The 10,688-nt window shown below is 34.9% G+C and overlaps 1 protein-coding gene across 1 annotated transcript in view; it reads left to right on the top strand.

Annotated features, from left to right (window-relative positions):
- HELRODRAFT_188055 (hypothetical protein) overlaps positions 1–10,232 on the top strand; it is a gene marked incomplete at its 5' end in the record, with an annotated part of 16,785 nt that extends 6,553 nt beyond the window's left edge. Inside the window, 20 exons of the mRNA XM_009011421.1 lie at positions 44–417; positions 594–771; positions 890–1,078; positions 1,162–1,297; positions 1,617–1,729; positions 2,051–2,248; positions 2,483–2,635; positions 3,227–3,367; positions 3,996–4,187; positions 4,354–4,557; positions 4,764–4,866; positions 5,456–5,593; positions 6,040–6,211; positions 6,507–6,744; positions 6,926–7,131; positions 7,560–7,718; positions 8,073–8,175; positions 8,422–8,555; positions 8,933–9,056; positions 9,477–10,232. Coding sequence (XP_009009669.1) covers positions 44–417; positions 594–771; positions 890–1,078; positions 1,162–1,297; positions 1,617–1,729; positions 2,051–2,248; positions 2,483–2,635; positions 3,227–3,367; positions 3,996–4,187; positions 4,354–4,557; positions 4,764–4,866; positions 5,456–5,593; positions 6,040–6,211; positions 6,507–6,744; positions 6,926–7,131; positions 7,560–7,718; positions 8,073–8,175; positions 8,422–8,555; positions 8,933–9,056; positions 9,477–9,496 — 3,275 coding nt within the window. The 3' untranslated portion in view covers positions 9,497–10,232. The remainder of the gene's footprint in view (positions 1–43; positions 418–593; positions 772–889; positions 1,079–1,161; positions 1,298–1,616; positions 1,730–2,050; positions 2,249–2,482; positions 2,636–3,226; positions 3,368–3,995; positions 4,188–4,353; positions 4,558–4,763; positions 4,867–5,455; positions 5,594–6,039; positions 6,212–6,506; positions 6,745–6,925; positions 7,132–7,559; positions 7,719–8,072; positions 8,176–8,421; positions 8,556–8,932; positions 9,057–9,476) is intronic.
- Positions 10,233–10,688: the final 456 nt, after the last annotated feature.

The following is a 10,688-nucleotide window of genomic DNA, read 5'->3' as shown; positions in this document are numbered from 1 at the left end:
ATTAACAGTTGCAAATTGAAACATTCACCGACTTTCCACGCAGCCAACTTTCTCGGAGACATCCACCAGAGTCACAACCTCCTGCTCACCTTTGACCTCCGCATCTCATCCTCAAACCGGCCAGTCCAGCCCCAAATCAACGACATCATGATTGTTGGGGGCAATGGAGTGACCCTTCAGACCCCCATCTACAGCCAGGGCAACCCCATTCCAAATGAGTACGTGCAGCATTACAAGTTTGTGTTGGGAGAACATCAAAACTACCAATGGCATCCCATCGGTATGAGTAATGTGGAGTTCGCTAGAGTCCTCTTCAATGTTACTGCCATCAAGATCAAGGCGGTCTACAGCGACGATGGAGCTGGCTTCTTGAGTAACGTCGTCTTACAAACAGTATCAAGCTCATCTTACACTGAGGTATGTCGAGTTTTTTTTAGAAATTATTAAAATAACTAAAATTTTAATTTGTTCCGAACTGTTATTATGAACATCTTTACCACACTTTTTCAGTCATTTTGACGTCATTCTCAACATAATTTGGTCATCATCATCATCATCGTCGTTGCCATCCCAACCATCACAACTGACATCAGAACGAAGGTTCAAACGTGGTAGCCGTGGAGTTCTGCAAGTGTCCAGAGGGTTACGTTGGTCAGTTTTGCGAGTCGTGTGCCCCCGGCTATAAAAGACATGTACCCCACTCTGGTGCCTTTGGTGTCTGCGTGCCCTGCCAATGTAATGGGCATTCTGATCACTGCGAGGCTGAATCAGGTCAGTTTCTCAGACTGGAATTTTTATCCACATTGTATTTTGCACAAGCAAACGAACAAACAAACAAACGAACCAACAAACAAAAAAAATTTGAAAAGCAAACACCTAACAAACGTAGGTCAGTGCATGTGTGAGCACAGCACGACTGGCACCAACTGCGAACTCTGCATGGATGGGTACTATGGGAACGCCATGAATGGAACAGCTGATGACTGCACCCCCTGTGGCTGTCCCGATGGTAACAAATGTATCTTCATGGAGGCCACTCAAGAAGTCGTCTGCCTCGATTGTGCGGATGGATACGGAGGTACGCATGTCTTCCATTGATTCTATGCTTTCTGCTCATATTTTTGTTCATTTTATAATTTTTTTCGTAAATTATTTTTCCAGGTTTGCAATGCGATGTTTGTGACGATGGATATTACGCTCATGGAGAGTATGATGGGAACAGCGGGACCCCACTGCTCTGCAAGAAGTGCCAGTGCAACAACAACGCAGATCCAAACGACGTCGCTCAGTGCCATTAGTGAGTTGGCTGCTCATCACCATCATCATCAGCATCATCATCATCGTCATCGTCGTCGTCATCATCATCATCATCATCATCATCATCAGTGTAATGACCATGACCAATATGATTATAACAATGAGCGGATTTTCAAAAACTGATCTTTATATACTCAAAATTTGTGTAACAACCTAAAAAACGATAGCAACAGGTCGGTTTAAGCTAAAAAATTTGCGCATATTAGCTGCTAAAAATTAATAAATTGGTCATAATTTAATAATAATTAAAATAATTATAAAAATGATAATAATAATAATAATGAAAATTTGACATGCAGCGAGACAGGGAAGTGTTTGAAGTGCCTGTACAACACGACCGGTGATGCCTGCCAGCACTGCCTGCCAGGATTTTATGGAGCTGCTGTCGATGAACCGCATGGAGCTTGTTACGGTCTGTCTGTGTTGCTTCCTCTCGCAAAATGTTGTTCGCATGTTTGTGTGTCATTTGTGACGCGGTCATGTCTTGTCTCGTGTCACGCTTCGTTTGACGTTTTGAAGGCTAGCTGATTTTGTTATTGGCTTGAGCTAATGTGTCGTATTATTTAAAGTGGTTTTTGCCTTTTTTGCCCCTCAGATAGACTAAATTTAAAAGAAGAAGGAATAAAACGCTTATGTTTCTATCGAGCTATTTATGACGCTGTTTTTTGTTTTAAATAAAATTTTTAAATGTTAATCTAATAAATGAATGGCATGCGAAACTGACGCCCGACAGCTTGCGACTGCTACCACATCGGAACCTTACCGGAGGAACTGGAAGTTGAGAGGAACAACCAGATCGAAAACAACGGCTACATTTCAAACTTGCTGACCTGTGAGCGCGACTCAGGTCAGTGCAGATGTCGTGATAATGTGGTCGGCAGGAGGTGTGACCAGTGCTTGGATGGCACGTGGAACATTGCCAGTGGAGAAGGTTTATTTATATTTTTGTGACATGTTTTTTTTAATTTCAATACGGTTTTTTTTGGAAATTATTCTTTAATTGTTTATTCATTCAATTTTTTTTACAATTTTTTCAATTTAATCTAGTATCATTTTCAACAGGTTAAAATATTTGAATAATTTCATATCAAATTAAAAAATTAGAGAAAAAGCATTCAAACATTTACAAATTACTTGATGAACGATTCAAAAATTTAAAAAATAGGGTGTGAGGATTGTAGTTGCAATCTCATTGGCTCGTTCAACTCGTCATGTGACGTACGAACTGGCCAATGCCATTGCAAGCCCGGTGTTGGTGGAGCTAAATGTGACCAATGTCTGCCTTACTACTATGGATTCAGTGATAGTGGATGCTCAAGTTCGTTACTTTTAATAATTCGGATTGGCATAAATAGTCATTGGCATTCTAAATAATTTGAAATAATTCTATTTTTAGAGTAACTTTGTAATTGTCAAACCATTTTATGACTACACATATTTCATCAACGCGTTGCCAAACTAATGCTGGTTGTTGCTAGTTAAATATTATTATTATTATTATTATTACGTTAAACAAAGGCGAAGACGAAACGTTCCTGTGCATTCTCAAAACTAAGTCAATTTTAAAACAATGAATTTAATAAACCTATGAGTCTATACTGAATAAAATAATTAATGTTAATATGCATTGGTAATAACGTTCGTTGTTGTTGTTACTACAATGCTTTATTGAATGACATTTATTTTGTTCTTTTGTGATGTTGTTGTCATTGATACCTTTTATGTTATTGTTAATGTTTTCATGACCATATCGTTAATAATTAATCCTGCGTTCATCCGGCATTGCACTCACTCGAATCTAAAAACATCCCGGCCTAACGACAACAATGCTCTCTTGTAGACACCTATGAGTTATTTCAACGGTAACCTCTAACATTTAACGACCTTCAACTTTTAACGACCCAAACAGAATGTTCGTGTGATTTCTACGGATCGTTCAGTTTGGAGTGCCACAACGATACAGGGCTGTGCCCGTGCAGGCATAATTACGAGGGCAGGGCATGCGATCAGTGTGCTATTAATAGATACAACTTGAAGGCTGGGTGTGTCGGTCAGTCACGCGATGTTTTATTTTTCAGGATGATGATGATGATGATGGCGATGATGATGGCGATGATGATGGCGATGATGATGGCGATGATGATGATGATAATGATGACAATGTTGATGGTGTTGATACTAGTTGTGGTGGTTGGACTGGATATAATGTTGTTGACGATGATGATGATAATGAAGTTGATAAGGAAATTAATTCAATGACAAAGGGGGTGACGATTATGATGAGATGTAAAAGGTGGAAGATGATGATGATGATAATTTGGAAGATGTTGATGATGATGATTATGTAATGAGGTGGTTTTTAAAGAATGAAAAATAATTTATTGCTTTAATTAGTGTTGTGAGTTTAAAAAATTATTTAACAATCATTTCATTCATATTTTTAAAAAACAAATAAACTCAAAAACTTTACAAAATAACAAAAAAACACTTCATGAGCTGTACAAGCGATATCAATCAAAGACTGAAACAAAACCACACACACACACACACACACACACACACCACACACACACATGCATGCACGCAAGCACACACACGCACACACACACGCCAATCATTTCACATTTCAAACTTTCGAGCAACAATCCTCACCAGTCATATAACAAACTCTGCCACAGAATGTCCAGTATGTTATGGTAAGGTCCGAGACGTCTACCAGGGCATTCAGACTGACTTGAATGACATTCAGAGGCTCGTGCTGCAGGCTGGCAACTTGACGACGGTGACGTTGGATGACGACGATGACCCCAAGTTAAAGGACGAGGTCAGACAGAAAGTTCAAAAGTTACTTGAATCGGTCAAGAGCAGTGGTGAGTTGAAGATGGTGAACGAGGATGATGTGATGAACATCATCAACAACATCACTATTACGATGTCATCATCTGCATTATTATAACCACAATCATCATCATCTGCATTTATTATAACCTCAATTATCATCATCTGCATTTTCATCATCACCATAACCACCATCAGAAGAATTGGATATAACTTTGAAATTGAAAAATGAATGCGAGTCAATAAAGGAATTGAAAGCAAAGTTGGATAGAGTGGACTACAAAATATTCCACCTCAACTCCACCCTCAAAAACGCCAAAAAGGAAGTGGACACCGCTGAATCCTTACTAGAAAGTGCTGAAGAATCCATTGATGAACAGAGGAAAAAGTTGAAGAAAGAAGGTTTGTTGATTGATTGATTGGTTGGTTGATTGTTTTTATTTGGTTAATGGTTGTTGATGATGATTGGTTGGTAGTTAGGAACTGGTTTGTTGAAGATTGTCCAACATTGATTGAATACTCTATTAAAATTTTTAAATTACTGACTAATATTTGACCATTAATTTACATCTTACAATTTTTTACTCTTGTGATACAAAAAATATCAGGAGACGAGGAGTTGGAGACAATCAAGAGGTTGAAGGAAACATCAGGCAGACAGTCCAAGGAGATCACCAGCCTGGCTTCCGACGCCAGGAGCCATGTGACTCTGTATGTTTATAACTGATTGGTTGACTGATGGGTTGATTGATTGGTTGATTGATTGGTAGACGGATTAGTTGATTGATTGATTGGTTGATTGATTGGTTGACTGATTGGTTGACTGATTAATTGATTGATTGGTTGATTGATTGGTTGATTGATTGGTTGATTGATTGGTTGATTGATTGGTTGACTGATTGGTTGATTGATTGGTTGATTGGTTGACTGATTGGTTGATTGATTGGTTGATTGATTGGTTGATTGGTTAATTGATTAGGTGACTGATTGGTTGATTGATTGCGTGATTGGAAATTCGATTTAATGGTTGATAAAATTATTAATCAAATTATTGATTGAATGATTAATTATATAGTTGATTGTCTGTATTACTGATTGATTGAACGGTTTGTTAATCGATCGATTGATTAATTAATTGAGTGATTTATTGATTGATTGATTAGTTGAACAATTGATTGATTGGTTTGTTGATTGGTTGATTGATTGATTTATTGATTACATTACCATAACTATCAGAATAACACCTCTAAAAAATTGCATGCTATAAAAAAGTACTAACGTTTTCAAATATCGTGTTCAGTTTGAAGCAGCAGAAGGAAGTGATGGAGAACTGCTCGGCCTCCTTCTCCAACGTCACAGATGAGATACACAAGATAGAAATTGAACTGGCCAGGCAACAAATCAACCATACCGAGCAGATGAAAAATTTAAATGCAGTGTTAGTCTTACATGGGCCTTATTTAATTTTGTTGCTTTGATCGAGTGCTGAATTAGTTTGCTGATTGGTTGGTTGATTGATTGATTGATATATTTGTTGATTTTACTTGATTTATTTATAAATTTTTGTTACTTATTCATCACAATTTAGCCTAAACAAGATGTTTTAACGGAAACAAAGTGCCAATTTTGGATTTTTTTTGTATGAGATGCTCTCAAGTGTATATATGTTACGTGTTTGCAAGCAGTTACAATTGCTATCGAGTGCAATGGTGTTATATGAATAATCGCGATTGATGGATCCAGTGATCATTTAAATTTTTTTTAATTTTAAATAATTTTTAGTTATTCCCTTTTAACGATGATACTTAACCATTTAAAAAATTTCGATCGTTACTTTACAAAGATGATAGAAGAAAATAAATTTTTACCTTCGTTACTTTCAAGATTTGAACACAGCAAAAACCTGTTGAAGATTGTGCAAAAGAATTCAACCGATATCTTGGCGGCGTCAACGATTATACATAATGACACACATTTCTTTTTGAAAGAGGTGTATGATACAGAAATGCCAAAAATCAATGTTGATGAGCTCAGTTCAGCTGTTGCAGATATAGAAGTTGGAATAAAAATTTATTGTTGATGTAACTGGTAATGTTGTTGTCGGTGATGTTACTGTCAGTAGTCCTGTGATTGTAATGAATGTATTTTTTGGTAATGTTAGAAACAAAAAGCATTAAACAACGATTATTTAAATAACAACATATCGCACACAAATTTAAATGAAAATAAACTACAAGCAAAAAAGCCAGCAATAAAAATATTAATATTATAAACAAACAACAATATTTCAAAATAAGCAAAACGATATTATTAAAATATATACAAAACAATAATAATAACACCGAACGCAGGCAGAGGAAGAAACATCACTTGTCGACAAACTCTCTGCAGAACTGAGCGAGAACAAAAACGAAATAGAAAGAGTGAGGGCCAACGTATCAGACTCCACCTACCAGATGGGCCTCTACTTAGAGGAGTACAACGACCTGAAAATGCAAATCGAACTGAAATTCAACGACGCCAACGAAACAGAGCACTCCATTAAAGACACTGTCACCAAATCTGAAGAAACGTTGAATAAATTGGAAAGTAAGTTCAGTAAATGTTTAAAATGTCGTAGCCAAGAATGTGTTTTGAGTTATAGGACTTTTTAGAAAAAAGTTGACACTTGTTGGTAAGGAGATAGAATATTCCAAAGAAAAGTTGTCAATTTTTTGCTTATTTCACGTAATTTTCATGATGATGGTCATCTTCTTTATCATCCACCCAGCGTTCGAGGCAGAGCGCCAGAGCAAGAAAAAAGCTGCGGACGATGCGAAGACAAAATTGAACGATATTAACCTGTCAGTGGCCACATCAGAGAAGGCCCTGACGGACGTGAGCAGAGACCTGTGGGAAAACAACGCACTCAACGATGTGACCGCTTCTGCCTCATTTTTGTTAGACGTTATGGAATCGTTCAATAAAACAAAAAAGGTTTGCTCGGTCGTTGTTGTGTTATGCAAGAAATGACCTATTTCTTGTTATATTTATTTTATTGTTTATTCTTCGGGTCCAGACGCCCGTTAATTCAAACGAACCGTTGAATGCGGAAGGTAAAAAATAAGATTGGGAAATAAGGAGGTGGCAATACATAAGCATCGGTAGTGGTGAAGCAACGAAGTGTGCGACAAAAATATGGTAGCTACACTACGGACGTCGACAATTTTTTTTAGATCAGTGTGATTAATGATAGCAATCTGTGTAATCTTTGTCCTTCATCGATAAAAATTAATTTACAAATTTATTTTCTAAAATAATGCTGCGTTAGTTATGCTAAAGTGCCTTGTGGTAATAACAATTACATTGAAAATGATAACAACGAAATAACGATTAAATGACGATGATAACAACAAACTTTTTAGATTTACGAGAACAACGTGGAAACTTACATGAATAGTTTGAATGAATCTGAAATTATGCTTGCTGAACACGAAGTACATTTTGCTGAATTAGACAAAGCCGAGCTGTTGTTGAATAATTTTGAGGAGAAAAATGAAGAGGAGTATGCAAAAATGGAAAAGGTAGAAAATGTTATAGAAGCTAATACTAAATAATTGTTAATTTTTTAAATTGTTAATTTTTTAAATCTTGGATATTTTATTGATAATAAATTATTGGTTAAATCATTGATATCGTCAACTATATCATTTATTTTTTCATATAAATAGTACAACAAAATTACTTAAACAATTAATTCATAGTTTTTACAAATTTATAGTTATACTTAAACAAATTCTTGTAATGCTCACTGTCTACATTTCAATTCTTTAAAAAATGCCAATAGAAAAAAACAGTCGTAGTAGAAGTAGTAGCAGTAATAATAAAAATAATAATATTAATAATAGTTACTATAGTAATAACAATAATAATTTCAGATTCATATTGATGTGGGTGAAACGCTCATTACTCTGGAAGAAGATATTGAGTATGTCTGTAAGGAAGGAGAAGAAAATGTTAACGCTGTGATCCATAACCTGAGTTCGTAATCATCTGGGTCACCATCGTTCAAATCATCATCAGTTTTGTTGTCGTTATTGTCGTCATTCAATCCATCTTTTCCAAGCAGTTATTTAATTGACTTCACTATCATCATCATCATGTTAATGTATTAATTCATCGTCATCATCATCATCATAGAAACCATCATCGTCATCATCTTCATCATCATCTTCCTCGTCATCATCGTCGTGACTCAAATCTCTGACGAACATTCCACAATGTTAGATAAATTGGAGCCATTTAACATGGCAAACTTTAAGAGGTGTCAAGATGAAATGGAAAAGAACACAGATAAGTTGAGGATGACCAACTTCAACGAACGTTTCATCACCCTCAAAGAAAGGGGCGACCATTACAAGGTTCTGTTACGAACGAGTCATAAAAATTTCTTCGTTGTTTTGCATTCGTTGCTTCTTATATTGCACACATCGACTCCTTGTCTCGTTGCTTTTGTCATTGAGAATTGCACTTTAAATAATTTTTTGTTAACATCTTTTGCTACAGAAAACATATAAATTATAGATACCAATGAAAGTAATAATATCCATGAATAAGCCAACGACGAATCGAGTTAATCGTTTTATTTCTTTTTCATCATTATCACACCTTCTTAATAACTGCAACAAAATGATTGGCCTTTTGCATCAAACTGCGTTTTCCAGAGTTTGATGTTAGACGGAAATTAAAATAAATGTTTGATATCATGATAACGGAACATTTGATACATATGATACAGAAAATGACGGAGGCCTACCGCGAGGAGATGACGAGACTGACGAACGAGGTGAACATGTTGGAAACCATCTCCAAGGCCATCCCTTGGACCTGCGTCACCACAGAGGAACTGGAAGTGGCACCCAGTGAGATGAGATAAATAAAATAACAAAGATGTGTAGCGCTAGTTGGTGTAGCGCTTAACTTAATAATAATGATTGAACATTTCAATTTTTTTAATTTGACTTTTATAAATGAGGAGAGCTTAAGAATGAATTACCTATCTTTATATATATATATATATATATATATATATATATACATATTATTATATATTTTAGTTATATATATATATATATATAATATTAGCTGAGTTTTGATTCATTTTACATTTGTATCATTACAAATTGGTTAATATGTTAATAATTATTATAGTTGAAATTATACGAAGCTATAATATCTGTAAGGTTAATCATTATCTATATATAGGAAAAACGATGCTAGCTTTTCTGATCATCACGCTCACTTAATATTTTATTGATGTTTTCCAGTTGTTTTATTTGCAGTCTCATGGTCGAATATGTAAGAGGTTTTGCAGCTATCTATATTTTTACGTAATGATCAAACAACGAATTATCAGTCACATTCATACGAACGAATATAGCAACACAGCCATTCAAACAAGCTAATTCATATTCTTTTATTCTTTGCATATATATATAAATATATATTTATATATGTATATAACCCTATAACATTAGGTTATTGTTCTAATTTAATCACAAAAAATTGCACGGCATTAACAAGTTTGTCTAGCGTTGACATGTTTTAAACGCGTTCATAATATGAAATATATGTAGCAAGGCTGTTAAAAATTTAAAGCTCTACACTTTTGTCCAATATCTCACATGTGACCAATTTAATAATATCAGGCAATTAGATTTCTTGTAGTTGTTATATTTTTAAGCTAATTGGTTATTGTTGCGATGCTTTTTATTTTATTTATATTATTATTATTATGCCGATGTTTTACATTGCTAATATTATCAGTTGACGTAATTTAATGAATAGTTTTTTAAATTTGTGAAGTCCATTAGAAGAAAAGTATGACTTGACGTCATCTTTCTACTAATTGAAGTACTTTTCAACTATCATACATCGCAGTTTGACACGATTCACAATGTATGTACGGTACAAATGTATACAACGAATATTTCTTCAATTCTCTATACATGGTTTGAAATGTTTTCTGTACAATAAACTGCTGATTTGGTTGTAAAAATGTTGCCTCCTCCTCTAAAAGACACACTCGGCTGAGATTTATTTCGGCGTTTTCTTATTCTTAATTCTAATCGTTCAGATTAGTAGCTTGATAGCATTATTACAAAATACTTATAGATAAGACCGTAGTGTTCCATTCCCATCTTAACAATCTCACCATAAACTTAGCGTAAAAGCACCTTAATTACCTTGAATTATGCACAATACTTGAAACAATATACGCAACAGGTGAAATACACTGCAGTGAAACAAATGCTTTCTTTTGGGTTCTGTTCAAGTGTTAAAGCTCAATTTTACGTGAAATTCAGTTATTTGGAATTGGAAGTTGGTAACAAACTTAGGCATCATGCATATATTATTAGGCTGTACTAATGAAAGTAGTATTATTTATTGATACTGTGGCCCTAAATTAATTATATTTTAAACACAAGAAAATCATGATCGTTAGCGTAATACTTTTTCATATTTTCTATATTTCCCCAAAGATAACTTAAGTA

Source organism: Helobdella robusta (genome assembly GCF_000326865.2).
Source record: "Helobdella robusta unplaced genomic scaffold HELROscaffold_1, whole genome shotgun sequence".
In the NCBI taxonomy this organism is placed as follows: Eukaryota; Metazoa; Annelida; class Clitellata; order Rhynchobdellida; family Glossiphoniidae; genus Helobdella; species Helobdella robusta.
This window is presented reverse-complemented; position numbering and strand designations above follow the sequence as displayed.